At 39.7% G+C, this 15512-nt stretch overlaps 1 protein-coding gene across 8 annotated transcripts in view; it reads right to left on the reverse strand.

Moving 5' to 3' along the window:
- The window catches only part of PJA2 (praja ring finger ubiquitin ligase 2), a 255895-nt gene that overhangs the window by 156123 nt on the left and 84260 nt on the right, over positions 1 to 15512 (reverse strand). For 6 of the 8 annotated variants that reach the window (XM_025203523.1, XM_025203524.1, XM_025203522.1 and 3 more), the window contains 2 exons: positions 13812 to 13977; positions 9455 to 9607 (listed from right to left, as the gene is read on the reverse strand). In XM_025203523.1, the coding sequence (XP_025059308.1) occupies positions 13855 to 13977 (123 nt within the window). In that variant the 3' untranslated portion in view covers positions 9455 to 9607; positions 13812 to 13854. Of the gene's footprint in view, positions 1 to 9454; positions 9608 to 13314; positions 13978 to 15512 lie in introns of those variants that run through there. The other 2 variants (XM_025203525.1, XM_025203526.1) reach the window with 2 other exon arrangements.

Consider the following 15512-nt stretch of genomic DNA (forward strand, 5'->3'; position numbering starts at 1 on the left):
CATTCATCCCCCTGCGCTCCATTTCCCCCCCCCCCATTCATTCCCCCCGCTAACCATTCATTCCCCTGCCCCCCGTTTGTTCCCCCCCCATCTGCTGTTCATTCCCCTCACCCTCCGTTCATTCCCCCAGCTCTTCCACACTCACCGGCAGTAGCAGAGAACGAGCAGGAGGCTGGAGAGAGCAGGGGAAGTTTCCAGCTTATCTCCACAGGCTTATCTCCAGCCCCCCTGCTCCTTCCCCTGCTTTCTCCAGCCCCCTCGGGAAGCTGCCCCAGGGACATTCCCCTGCTATTCCCTGCTCTCCTGAGGCTGGAGACAGCAGGGGGAGCGAGCCGGGAGCTAGGGGAATGAACTGGGAGCTGGGAGAACAAAGCGGGTTGGGGGGAATGAACGGGGAGTTAGGGAAGGTCCCCTCCCTTCTCCTCCACTCCCCTGCTTACCTGGTAGAAGCCGGGTCCAGGTCCCTGGAGCTTGCACTGCTGCCTGCCCAGCATATGCAGGCAGCATGCTTCAGGACCAGGGAAAGGGACAATCATAGAGATGCTCTGGCACACTGCCAGAGTGTCTCTGGAGAAATGAGCCTTTTTTTTTTTTTAAAATGAGAACTGCGATTTTTTCCCCGCCCCCTCGGGTTTTGGTCTGACCCCTGGATATCCAGGGGTCTAATTTTACTCCCCTGCTGCAAATTTGCAGCGGGGCAGCACGGGGAACATTTTCTCACTTCTGCATGTGCCTTTTGTAGCATCTCAAAGGGGTTTGAGACACTGCAAAAGGCACGTGCTGGCTTGTCTGGATGCACCCCTTGTTTTTCCCTGCTTGCCCATACTATATACTCTTCTTATACTCATCCTTAGTAACATGGCTAAGTTTGAATTTTTGGTAAGATTTCTTTTTAACTTTCAAGTCATTGAAGAGTTCACTGCTTCAATAAATCAGTATTCTGTGGTGCTTATCCTTCTTTTGCACTTTTCTGCCCCAGTAGTATTTAACACTGTGGTAGTGTTAGAGTGATGTAGTTGTGATAGTCCAGGAATTATGCAAGGGGCAAGGATTTCTTAGGGCGATATCTTTTATTGAACCAACTGCGAAGTTGGGATAGTTAGACAAGCTTTCCAGCACAAGATATTTTTTTTACAGCATATGCTGTGCTGGCTTTTACTGCTCAGACCTCATGAAGAATGTCTTGCATTGGAAAACTTGAATAACTCTAGCCTAATTATGTAGTTGGCCCAATAAAAGGTATCAGCCTCAGAAATCCTTGCAGTTAACACTGTGCATAATTCTAAATGGTTGGTGTTCAGAATCTTACTCTAATATTGTCTAGAGAACTGCCGTGTCAAGAGAAGCCTGTAGCAGATGCCTGTCCTAAAACATAATATTTTTTTAAAAGTTTAAATGTATTCTTGTTGCTTCTGCCTTACAAAGGTCAATGAGGGAATTTCTAAAAAAAAAGCAATTGAAGTAATATGGATAAAAACAATAATACAGCCAGAGATCTAATTTGTGGGCCTCTGTGGGAAAATTACATCATCTTTCCCTTCCTGTAAAAAATCAAGATCCTTTGAAAGAATTTGGCCTCTGTATTTAAGAGATGAATATTCATTTCATCATTATTCACATGCAGCTTAGGAAATAATACATGTAAGCAAATAATTTAACTAACATGGAATTCAGAAACTACCTTGGGAATATATTTTGGGTGTGGTGTAGAGCAACACTTAATTACAATGAATAGAGCATGCGGCAGGTCTGATGCAAGGGTTACCAATTTTCCTTTCTAGTTAATGGCACCGTTATAAGAAAGGTGAACTTCATCAGAACGTGGAGAAATGAGCATTAGACTCAAGAGAAAGGTTCATGGGTGTTATGGCCACTAAATTGACCTACTACAATGGTATTTATTTTCCTTTTAGATTTTTTTATTGCTATGAACATGTGTGTCAGCCATTCAAAACTTGAGCTCATAAGGTATAGGACAGGAAGACTGGGAAGTCGTGTTGTTGCTTTATCTTGAGTCAGGAAAAACAAGCAAAAATACGAAGACAGACAGATGAAGCTGTGGAAACCAGCACTCCCTTGGCCCTAAAATGGCCAAGATGTTTGTTATTCTGTTCTGCTGGACTTTTATCAGGACTCAGGAGTCATGCAACTGGTGGGAATGTATTAATTGACATTGAACCAGGAAGACTTCTTCCAGAGAGCCATAGTCTTGCCTGTCCCTAGTAAAAATATTCTGGCATTTCTAATTATTGCTGGTTAAACAGCACTACAATGAAATATTGATCATTGAAAGATTGGCATCACCAAGTCATGGATCACACCACGCGCTCCTGATCCCTGGAAAAGTGCTTGCTGAAATTGTCAACTTCTGTGTTTTGAAGACCCAGTAAAGGAACTGGGTGATCTAATGGCATATGAATTGATGAGCTATAACCATACGTAACTGTAAGGACCAAGCTCTCCCTTGCTTCTTTGTGTAGTATATGGTTTGTCATATTGTTTAACATTACCCATTATGGGTTTGTTCTGAACGAGTGGGGGTGAAACACACATACGGTCTGTGCATTGTCTTCTCCTCTAGAATGCTGATGTGAAGGCTAAATGACCTGAATGATATGTCTATCTATATAGGCTCCCTAAGGCAGTAATAATGTTTTTATTACTATTGTACTTACTGGCGTGGAAAGAGGGGTGAACTCCCACACAGACCACATTTTTATTTTTCTGCCCACTGGAAGACATTTCAAGGAACTAACATACAGTTTGCTGGGGATACAAGCCATTCTCAGTGTTCTACAGAAGTTGAAATTAGTCTTATAGAAGATGGCCACATACTGTAAAGCAGCATGACTTGTACCTAACAGCATCTGCACAGCACCTCACACAAACTTGCATTTGCTACAAATAAGCAAAAACTCTCTCCCTGGACTCCTGAGTTTGTTGATATTATAATTAAGAAAAATAATAAACTGTGTTTACAGTTTCTACTTTGGATCCCCTTGGGAGAAAAACAGCAAGAATCTAAAGCGTCTTGAGAAGGGAGACCTTCCTTCCAGGAAGAGCACACACCAACTGCTGAAAATCCTTAGCCTGAAGAAGGGTTTTTGAACCCAAAAGCTTGCTTAAAAATTGTTTTCCAACTATTTCAGTTGGTCTAATAAAAGATACGATTCACCCAAAGAACCTTCTCTAAGAGGGACTACCTTTTCATATTTAAAAAGGTGTTTCTTCTTTCTTTCATTGATTAAGATAAACGTAAGAGAATTAGGAGTAGGATCTGAATATTGGTACTTCACTCCTCCACATGGAACATAATATATCTTCGCCATCCATTCTGATATAGGAGTAAGAGTGGCAGGAGACTGCTAAGGTTATGGCAGTCTCCAAGTTGCTTCATCTATAGGAAGTGGAGATTTTAGTGAATTTAAAACTCTACGTGTCCAACTCATGAGTTCTCGCTACAAAAAGACGATGTAGTGTTTTGACTCTCCTCTGCCTCAATTGTAGTACATTTCTGAAACAGTAAAGAAAAGAGTGTGGTGCTGGAACAACTCCTTTATCAGATGGAGACTAAAGTGGAAGTGATGAAACCTCTTCCTCAGGCTGTTTATATTGTTCAGGGATATATTTCTTTAGTCTCTCTGGAGCATAAACTTTATAATGGTATCTCATATATGGATTCTAGGGCAGTGGTCTCCAACCTTTTTAAGTAGATCACCATTGGCATTTAAAAGCAATCCAAGATCTACTGTGTGCCACTGCCATTCCCCCCGCCCCCCCCGGCACCCCCCCACCCAGCAGGTAAGTCTGTAGGTGAGGAGAGAAGGGATGGACGGCAGATCAAGGCAGAGGGAGAAAAAATTATGTGGGGGGATGCCTCCCCAGCAGGTAAGTCCAACCTGGCCAGGGCCCCACTCAACTTACCCATGCTCCTGCCTCTGCAGCACTGTCCCTCACCATGGGGGCCTCGATCTAGCCCCTGCCCCATCCCTCCCCCACAGATGGACCTGCTGGACTGGGGTGCATGGGCACTCAGCCCCTCATCCCAGCCTCGCATCAACTCCAAGAGGCTCCGAGATCTACGGGTGAATCGAGATCCACTAGTTGGTGATCACTGTTCTAGGGAATAGGAGAAAGGCCATTGCATATAGCATGGAAGGGGAAGGACATAATAGGGACATATAAGAGCATATGGGGCTGTAGAGTCTGGGTCTAAAATGATGGGGCAGCTTTGATCTTCTTTTTGGACTAAGCAGAAAAAAATATGTTCCAGGAAAACAAAGGGGTTATGCAGATCCACTGCAGGCAATACCTAAGAACCTGAAGGAGGAACTGTAAACACAAGGTTAGACAAAAGAGTTATCAGGGCTTGTAGGTTTCCATACTGGTATTACATGCAAATCTGCTGGCTTTGGGATTTTACTGCAAGTCAGTATTGTGGACAGAACCACAGTAGAGACCCTAGCTTTGCTCAGTATAGAGAAAGAAATGCAATACTATGTTATTGTAAACAATCGATGCGCTCAGTACCAAAAATATACGAGCAACCATCCTCATAAAGGACTCAGGGTCCATTACCAGGGAATTTAATATAGATTCTAAAATTAGGCAAAAAAGTGCCAACGCCAGGCTTTTTAATTTTTTTAAGTCCTAGATGTTTCCATAATAGGATGTAGGGTCTCACCAAACTTAATGTAGGACAAGGAAATCATCTGTTTGCATTTTTTCTGGAATAGCATTTAGAAGGTAATTTATTCTTAAAGTTTAGACTCTCCCTATCTTGCCTGTGAAAACTTGAAGGCTAGAGATGAGCAGCATGGGAGTAGCCAAGTGAAGCTGAATGGGAAAGGATACTCCTTGACTCTGAAGTCTGCTGTGCAAGGGAAACCATAAGGCTGGATTCACCTTTATACTCATTGTGTAATCCATAAGATTCATAGATGTGAAAGGTGATTCATAAGAATCACCTTTACTTGAACTGCCCTCGATTTTTTTACTATTTGCAAACTTGATCAAAAGCTTGTAAATTTCTGATGGATGTAAGGTCATTTAAAAAAAGCCAAATGAAATTAAGTTAAAAAATTAAGAGTAAATATTTAATCAATTCAATATTTAATACACAATATGTAAATGATGTGGATCTGATTCAAAAGTAACAATGTAAAATGAAGGCCAAATGGGATTTTTTTTCTTTAAAAAAATCTAAACAAGGTAGGAAGCAAAAGTCTTATCGACTTTCAGAAGGATTTTGGACTTTTGAACATCATACATACTCATCTTGATCTCTCATACGAGATTTATAAACCTCCTAGTTTTTGATCATCTAATTTTACTTCTTGCAAAAAAAGACCAAAGAATTGTGTCATCCAGCAATTTCTGCTTCAAGTTTATAATTGAACTACAGCTTATTTTTAAAAAGGACACCTATTCTATTCAATTTAATTCTAAGGTTTCTTTGTAGAAATCCTTAGCTTTTAGCATAACTGCATTAAAACTGAATTCACAAAAAAAAAGTGACAGCAGAACCTTTAAGGTGAAGGAGCAAGTAAAAAATCCTTTTGACTGGGCCTTTCTGGCTTCTTCCTTGCCTTTGGGAGAGGATCACATGTAGTATAAATAATATAGAAATCATCACATGAGAGATCATATTGTTTCTTCTTGTTAGAGAATGGACTCAGCGAATGAGTGCAACTGAAGGTCAAGGATCTATCCATAGGCTCCAGAAGTGATTTAAGTAGGTAATAGTCTAGAAATGAGCTGTTACCCCTCTATTCCATAAGTTATACAATACTGAAATTTGGCAATGTATGCTTTCCAAATACTAAGCAAGTTTTCCATAAAGTAAACAAACTAATAGTTATGTACTGTATTCTGTGTTTTTTTTCGAAGTTAAATAGCTCTCCTTTAACTGGATTATTGAAGCTACAGAACTCCAAAAAAACAAATGAATATTTTGTTTAAATCAGAAATCCTTTATGGATCTCTCTCACTTGGATTAGCCATTACTGTATAATACATGAAAAATACATATATAGACATACCAATCCTCTAATTTCTTAAAATAAAGAACAACCCCCCACCCCACAACAGACTTTTGCACATCTGCAGGAACCTAAGCAAAGAACTTTGTTAAAAAGTTAAATTGAGGAGAGCCCTGAGAAGAATTATTTTAATAAAAATTCTGCATTTTAGGGAACAAAGCAACCTTAGAATGTAAAAGCTCTGGCTGAATGCTCAAACAGTTCATTTCAATTTTCCAATGCCATAATAATCTTAATCATTCAGTATTACTTCAATTTATGCCATTCACCCAAACAATTTATCCTCTTTGATCTGTCAGGTAGAAGAAAACAAGATATGCACAATACATTTTTTTTTTTAATTGTGAAAGCAGCCCCCTTAAGACAAAAGATAGCATTCCCAATCTAGCATATCAAATTGTATTTTGAGCTTCATGGTAAAGTTTATTTTTCCCTGGTAAACATTAGGTTTTGATGCATCTCCACTGAGGCTTAAGATAACATGGCAATTCTTGATGCAATCTAAATAGGACAGGTGTTGATTGATGCAAGGTAATATTTTCCTAAAACAATTACATGTAGAATAGCTATTTTATTTACTGTATTTGAAAATAATACATCATAGAGATGCCAGCTCTTAGAAGCTACGTAGCCAAAGAGCTGTCACTACAAAATGCAAATATGCAGCTTCTTAGGCTAAATTAAATAACATTATAAAAAATACATTTAGAATGGGTTTGCTGGGCAGAACTGGGCTGTTCATAACAACAACAGAAGATTTACTGCAGTGTACACAACCCAACTTCAGGCTGAGTGTTTCTTATGCAAGAAAGACTTGGGGGTCATCATTGACCACAAGATGAACATAAGCCTGCAGTGCGATGCTGCGGCTAGTAAAGCGACCAAAACGCTGGCTTGCATCCATAGATGCTTCTCAAGCAAATCCCGGGACATCATTCTCCCCTTGTACTCGGCCTTAGTGAGGCCGCAGCTGGAGTACTGCGTCCAGTTTTGGGCTCCACAAATCAAAAAGGATGTGGAGAAGCTTGAGAGAGTCCAGAGAAGAGCCACGTGCATGATCAGAGGTCAGGGAAGCAGACCCTACGATGACAGGCTTAGAGCCCTGGGGCTCTTTAGCCTGGAAAAGCGCAGGCTCAGGGGTGATCTGATGGCCACCTATAAGTTTATCAGGGGTGACCACCAGTATCTGGGGGAACGTTTGTTCACCAGAGCGCCCCAAGGGATGATGAGGTCAAATGGTCATAAACTACTACAAGACCGTTTCAGGCTGGACATAAGGAAGAATTTCTTTACTGTCCGAGCCCCCAAGGTCTGGAACAGCCTGCCACCGGAGGTGGTTCAAGCGCCTACATTGAACACCTTCAAGAGCAAACTGGATGCTCATCTTGCTGGGATCCTATGAACCCAGCTGACTTCCTGCCCTTTGGGTAGGGGGCTGGACTCGATGATCTTCCGAGGTCCCTTCCAGCCCTAATGTCTATGAAATCTATGAAAACGAAGACAAAAAAATGTCCTTAAATTATGAACTAGGAACCTACTGTATATAGTCTTGGGTCAGCTCAGCTTTTGAGCAGACCTTTTCCCTACCACACACATCAGTTTCCTAATCAAGAAATTTAAATCTAGATTGCAAACACTGCACCTGTAAAAATAATATTTTTTTTTCCGTCTAAGCAAAAACCCACCAACACTGAACAAGAAGAAAGGAGTCACACCTTAGATGTGGAATGTGAAATTTCAGGACAAGTGATGAAACCACAGAATCACAGTGCAGTTAACATGGGAGGCTACCAGTAAAGCATCAGAACTACTGGTGCACTAAGCACTAAAGAATATACAAGGAAAAAAAAAATGAGGTCAGTGACTGAAAGCACTCTCCAAAGGACAACCAACGAACTGAGAGTTACACTATTTTCTTTGCCTCAAAAGGAGCATGATCAACTCAAAGCTTCAGGTTTTCAAATAAAAACAACAGAAATTACTGCCATGATAATCTATTCTGAGGCCTCATGAAAAAAATTCAGTTAGAGAAACTGAGGAACTGAAATGGATGCAGATCCGTCAGGGAGCACCTTAGATCATGGGCCAGGAACCTTTTCAAGCCACGGTCCTGAACAACCCGGCTCGTTTTGCACGAGCCAGGTGGTTTCACCAATGTGTTGGCAGCAAGGGGGATTGGCCTGTACTCGCACCAGGGCCAGGCAGTGGGAAGTGTGTTGCTGCTATGATTTCCCATCCCCCAGTTCCTCAGTTGGGGTGCAAGTACAGCTTCCAGTCGGAGGGGAGCTGTGCTGGGGCCAGACAGCTGGGAACTGACCCTACACTGCTGCTGCATTCTCCTTGCCCACTCCCCTCTCAAATGTAGCATGGGTGCAGATGGAAGCTGCCTGGCCCTAGCTCAGTTCCTCACTGACTGGGAGCTGTACCCATGCTCCAGCCAGGGAGCTTAGGTGGGGAGAAGCAGAAGGGATACAAGCATAACTTTCAGTTGCCCAGCCCCAGCATGGGCAGAGGCAAAGCTTTCCAGCTTTACGGGCCAGATCCAGCAGTTCCACAAGTCAAATATGGTCCATAGACTATATTGCCAACTTGTGCCTAGATGACTTCAGTGAAAAATAAAGTGGAGTCTTCTAAAGGGTACAGAGACATTAGTAACTGGTCATAAAACAAAGCGGGCTTGCCAGTGCTTTGAATGGGATAACAAGGTTTAAAAGCTAGGGGAATTGCAGCTTGTCTTGAACTTGGGAGATGAAACTCAAAAGCAGAATCCAGTTAACAGGATTCGTTTTCTGTGAAAAAAAATATAGAAAGAAAGATCATTTTTATTGTGCTGGAAGGCAGATCTGTACTGTGTTTGCCTTCTTGCAGCAGAGGCTTAATTTTTTTTTTTTAAATGGCAGTGAATGTACAATTTAAGCTACAATACAGTTGTCACTTGTGTTACTAGAAGTTTTCCATTAAAATAATTCTTGATGTAAGCAGTTTATATGGCCTGTAAGGAGTTGTGTAGACAAATCTATCTATGCAACTTGTATTGTGTAATTTACTTTGTCTATAATTCTACATCTTTTAAGTACATATTAACATTAATGAAAACGTCAAAGAATAACCGCAAATGTGTCACGGAATTTGAGTGGAGTGCTGAACTTCCTCTGGAGAATGCCAAATAGGTTAGACTAAATCTAGACAGCTAAACCGTCATTTTGGGTAGTCCTATGAATTTTCCTGTGTCCAATAAACTGAAATGTATGCCAAGTATAATTTCAGACAGGCCATAGCCCAAATCAGTAAACTGTGTTCTACTATGTAGAATGTTGGTTTAGAATTTAGAGTATGCTGACACTGATATTTAGGATCAGTGATGAGGTTATCTTCAAGCAATGTTAACAGTTCTTCCCCCAGGGCTACCATACCTCGTGGGCTGTACTTAAACTGGCATGCTTGTTTTTTGAGCCTTCCACTAAGATGAATCCCAGGTTATGTTGTGGAGCCCCAGTAGTGATGAATCTGCAGATTACCTGTCATTCCTTCTGGGCGGTAGAGAGAGGAAGTGGAATACAAACAACCTAGAAGACAAGAACAGGGAATTGTAGGACTACTGCCAGCAGACTTGCTATGCTTGTAATCAGCAGAATACAGGTAAAGTTCCAAACACGCTGCAAAAAGAAAAAGGTACAATGCAGCAGAGGCGGGACTGAAGTTTAGCAGAGATTCCAGGGTGAGGCTAGATCCAAGGGATATATACTACAGGTACGTGGGAGGTAAGGGCTGGAGAGCAACCTCTTAAGGTTAATTTTCAATGTAGCCACAGCTTTCATTACCCTGATATTCAAATAGGTTTCTGGGGAAGGGCAGAAAAAAACCTCTATTCTTACAAAAGATTTCTTCATGTGAACAGAAACTTCTGCAGTAACAAAAATATGAAAACATCTTTCAGGTGTTTATGGAAATACAGAATAAAACTCATTAAAAAATAGGATTGTGAATCAAACTGAAGGTTTCACTACCATATCAAATGCAATCTATAGTATAGTAAGTAGCAATTAGCACCAGGACATCCTTAACAAAAAGGCTAAGACATAAATGGACATGAAAACTGGACTGAACTGCACCTAGAGGAGGTTGTTTCATAGTATGCATAACTAGAGAAATAAGCCTATGTCAGAAAAACGGAACTACTGCTGCCAGACCTATTTTGGGCACAAACAGTAAACTTATTCTCTCAGGCTGTCTTTTACAACACCTGTCAAAACTTCTAAGTTTGCTGAAGCATAACAAGGGTAGGTAGGGAGAAAAGCAGAATTAAAAATACTACATTTCTGGCTAAAGATTTGCATTCTAATTTTAGAACTACAGATGTTTTACTACAGTATTAAATATACCCAGTTCATATTTGACTTACCAAAATGACTTCTTGCAGAACTAATCTTTTATTATTAATGAGAAAACATAATTCAGAACTAGTTTGTTATGGTATAACTACTCATTTTTATAATCTATTCTTCATTAAATTCTTTAATTAGACTCAATATACAGCTGCGCACACAGAAAAGAAGGATAAGTACTTTTTACATAAGTGAGCTGTACTTGTCAAATTATTTTTATCCTGTAAAAGATGAAGAGCTAGAATGTTTTGTTTTATGTGATAAGTAAAAATAGAAGTTTTTAGTTGTGTTTGAGAGTTCCTTTGTAGGGGGATGACTGGATTATTCTCTGTCATCTTGAGCTCATTTATGGGTACAATGTAATCCTTCTAAGGACAACTTCGTTCACACAGGGCTATTTTGGCCAGGCATAACTTTAATTTCAGAGACTTAAGCAACTGTAAGAAAGCTTCTGTTACAGAAAAGGAAACAAATTATTAGAAACGTGTGTAGTTCTTCATTTGACTTTTCCTCTTTGATAATCCTTTGAGTGTGATCTAGCAAGTGCTGTGTCAACCCATTTGTTAAAAGTCCTATTCCTTCAATTAAGAAACACAGGTTTGCAAGACCTACAAGTAACACCTATAAATTCAGGGTTTTGTTTTGTTGTTTTTTTAAAATCACCTTCTTCTAGACAACTGTTTGCCAGCTGTTTGAAGAGAAAAGGGAGCCAAGGGCTGAGGCCAGCAACAGATGGCAAGGAAAAAAAAAAACCTAGCAGCTGTCTCAAGCTTAGCTCTTGATGCTGTTGGCTGAGTTTGGAACTGAAATCTTTAAACAACTGGCGGAGAATTTCTAAATCTTAACATGCTATCTGGGAAAATTCTCTTTAGAACAAATGTTCTTTGGAAATGGAAATGAAGGACATGCTACAGCACTGAGCCTGTACACAACAGATGCACGAAGCCAACATAAGCTTGTCAGAAAGTCTGCAGTTGAATCTTTTGTATATAGGTACGAGTAGGCAGAACAATGACATTAGCAAGCAAGCAAGCAAAAAAAATTCAACTGTTAAAACACTCTCCATCCTCTAGCCTGTTTAACTTGTGAAGGGAGATAAAAAAAAAAAACACATGATAATTCTCTCCCCTCTTCTAAATCCACCAATATACCAAAAACCATGTGGCTTCTGGATCAGCTTTAACAGGTCACATAACTGCCCTGCTGTCCTTATTTCACCATGGCATCTTGGAATGCTTCAGGATTTAAACTGCCACTGACCAATTCCCTAGCGACTCCAAATAGCAATTTATAGCAGGATTTTTGTGATAAAAGCAGTGCTTCTTGGATTAGTATTGATTCCATATTGGATCGCTAAAAGAAAAGCTTGAGGGCCTGTGAAAAAGCACTGACTGCTGTCATCTGCTCCCAAAATCCCTGCCAAAGACTATTCCAATGGAATTCTGATGTGGGGGTTTTTGGGAAAAACGCACTCTTGGAGCTGCATTCAGCACCCTTCCTCATCATTCTGCCAGGACCTGTTTCAGCTTCCCTGTACTCCAAGGCTGAGAAACAATGTTTTTTTTGTTCAGACACTACACTAGACACAGGATACCTTGATTCAATACCTTGCTCTGTTACAAACTTCCAGTGTGACAGCTGGACAAACCATCTAACATTAGTGTTTTCCCTTCAAAATTAAATACTACTCCGTGTTTCATAGTGGTGTTTTCATAGTATGTTAATGTTTATAAGGTAATCAGATATTCCAATGGGTGCCATAATTTTCAATAAATCTCAGAAGCTGAAGGATGACAACAAAATTTGTATGAAAAGGGCTTATTTACCAACAGTAGCTATTCTTCTCCAATGGCCTAGGTCCAGTTCCCTTCACAGAAAGTGGAAGAACTGTCACTGTTTTTAATGACCTGGATTTAATTCACAACTATGAAAAGTTTTTCAACAGTAATTGGTTACTAAAGGGCACATACAATTCCTCAAACCTATATTCTTGCCGTATGAGATTTACTTTCAATAGAAATAAAAAGTTTAAAATAACATGTTACTGATGGCAACACAGTACAGTTTGAGAAGTCCATTAAAATCCAATCTTCTTCAGTTCCCTCATCTTAAAAATATTAATTTTATTACAGCCCACTGCAACCACCAGAAATACTGAACTCTTACTCCTATTTTTATACTACTGATAATACTCTGTCTTAACTCACAAATAGTTTATTCCATTACCATATTCCATTCTTTGCCTTCAGGGAGACCCTACAATTCAGATTTAGGAGCACTCGCTCTAGCTTTTAGGCATAACAATTCCAAGAGACAAGAAAGTATTAACATCCCTGCACACTGTGAATCGGCCAACTCCTCCAAAGCCTGACCATTTTTAGAACTGGACTTTAAAAAGGAAAAATAAAGAAATAGAAGCCCAACTACCAGCGATTTAATTCTTTATATCAGGAATTGGCAACCTACGGCCTGCAGACCAGATCCAGTCTGTGGAGTCTTTGGATCCAGCCTGCAGAGCTGGCTGGGAGAAGGGAACACTTTTCTGCAACCAGGGGCCAGGAGCTTCAGTGGAAGGGTAGCTCTCCCTGTGCTGTGCTGCTGCAGTTGGGCAGCAAGAAGTGGCAGAGGCACCCGGGTCTTAGTACCTCAGTCCCAAGCTGGGTCATTCAACAGCCCTGTTTTAGACTGCTTTGATAATACCAGCTTTAAAGTTCCACATTCCATATACCTTGAAAACAAATAAACAAACAAAATCCAGGAACCTTCATACAGACACTCAGGAACAATTCATGTATTTGTGAAATTCCAGGTCAGTGCCAGTAGTGATTAACCAATGCTTCAGCATTTGGAAAAACAGATATTATGAAAAAACTCTCATGAAAAAACAGTTGAATTATGCAAATTTATTTCCAGTGAAACCAAATTTTACTACTGCTGTGATCACAGAATGTCTTCACATTTGATGCAAATATGAGAGATCAATTACAAAGTCACTCAGTGGCACTATCTTTGACAAAAAAAATAGTTATATTAAGTAAAACAGGTTATACGTGTAACTTTAATAAGCTCCAACTGCACTGCAGTTGCAAGAATTTGAACGTGAAGTGCCACATTAATGATCAATCTTTTGGACAAATCTGGCGGGTTACAAGCTTAAGACATTACAACTAACAGAAACAGTCTACTGCAGAGAATGGGTGCAATGTTTTTTCCCCGACTTTCAGTTTGAAAATTTTAGCTATTACCATAAACCTAAACATAGTTTAGAAAGTCTTACATTCTCTTTCTAAACTAAAATATATACTATATATAGCATTTTTCTATATAATATTCTTATATATATATATAATCATTTTCACATTGTAATTAAACAGGAAAGATTTACATTTTTAGCTTGATGGTTCAAAATCTCATTTCAGATACTTATTTTATTGTGTTCCTGAAGTGCTGTGGACTGAGGGAGGGGAATCATGATCAGACAGGAAGGAAGCGGCGGCTGCTTCAGGGAGGACAGGTGCAAGTACATGACGGCATACAGGGCATGTTCCCGACTAGAGAAGACAAAAAGAAACAGATTAATAGAATAGCATGTGTGTGACTGCATGCTCATAGGTAATGTTTCTAGAATAGGATCTTACATTGTAATACAGAATTACTTCAAATTAGGATAGAGGGCTGGATGGAACAATAACAATAGCAATAAGTTAGTTAATACTGTCAGTTAAAGTACTGTTTTACTTGCAGGGGAGCACCACCCTAAAATCAGGAAAAATAGATGTGGCATTTAGATGACAGCCTTCTGTAAGTGGTAGATGTTTTAAGAAACCCTGTTTTGAGGGATTCACTGTTAAGATCCATGTGCTGTTTCTTGCTGTATAACTAGGTCAAGAAGTGCAGATAATCTGTGTTTGCTCCGTCTTCCTATGCCAGTTCTTCAACAGCATGTAGGATTTGGTGATAAAGCATAGTTAAAACAGATTATTAGTTGCCCAAATAGGAATCTTAGAAATTCTGTCAAATTGCATCCTAACATGACTGCAAAAAAACAATAATATAAAGTTATTGGGTTAAAATCACCAGCAAATTAAAACCAAGAATATTTGCAAGTGGTCTACCATTAGCTAAAGATACATACCAAGATTAAAGACAAGAACTATCCAGAAATATGAAAACTTGAACTGGGACAAACAATTTTCATTAATAACACGAAAGGCATTTAACACTGTATTAGAATCCTCTACAAATAGGTTTAGTAAAAAATAGATGAATAAAAGGTGGCGACTAGGCATGTGTACACGAGACACTTAATGCACATTAGATTAATTTTACTGTGCATTAGCATGGTGGGCAAAACTCATCCTATTGCACAGCAGATTTAGTCTAATGCGCATTAACATCACAAAAAAAGCGCTCATCTGTGCTAATGTGCAGTAGTGCCAATTACGGCACATTAAGTTAGTACAGGTCATTACAAGTATTAAAATTAATGCACCGTAATTACAGCACATTAACGAACGTGTTAATGTGCCCACTATTACTAAAACAGAGTGGACCAGTTGTGGCTTGCAAGTTTAAATGTTGCTCCTGAAGAAAGTCATTTTATGATAAATTACTATTTGAGCAGGTGCGCTGTGCACATGTATATATCTGATTCTGGGGCATGCACATCTCAAAAGGTGTTGTATCATATGACTTTCAGCCTCATTAAATTTTTGGTTTGTAGCGAGAAACTTTAGGAAGTTTTGCCACTCCTGATTTAGAATTTGCCATAATGGACCCCTAACCTTGACTGGGGCTTCTGGGGCTGTACAGACTTGGTGATTATATCAGACTGAAAAGTTAGTTTTTACTTGATTATGGAATGATTGTTTAGCATGCTTGAGACAAGGAACCTCAAGATCAGAATGATTTTGAATTGGTTAATTCATCTGAGAATAATAAATGGCTACAAGGAGTCTTAGTTTTCAATCTTCCTTAATATTATACAGTAGTAAAAGAAACAGAACTTAGAGCTGGTATCAGGCGGTCTTATCCAAATCTCTAATATTGCTGGAATATTCCAGCAACTCACAGATGCTTCATTTAG

Source organism: Alligator sinensis, unplaced genomic scaffold, assembly GCF_000455745.1.
Source record: "Alligator sinensis unplaced genomic scaffold, ASM45574v1 scaffold30_1, whole genome shotgun sequence".
NCBI classification, from domain to species: domain Eukaryota; kingdom Metazoa; phylum Chordata; order Crocodylia; family Alligatoridae; genus Alligator; species Alligator sinensis.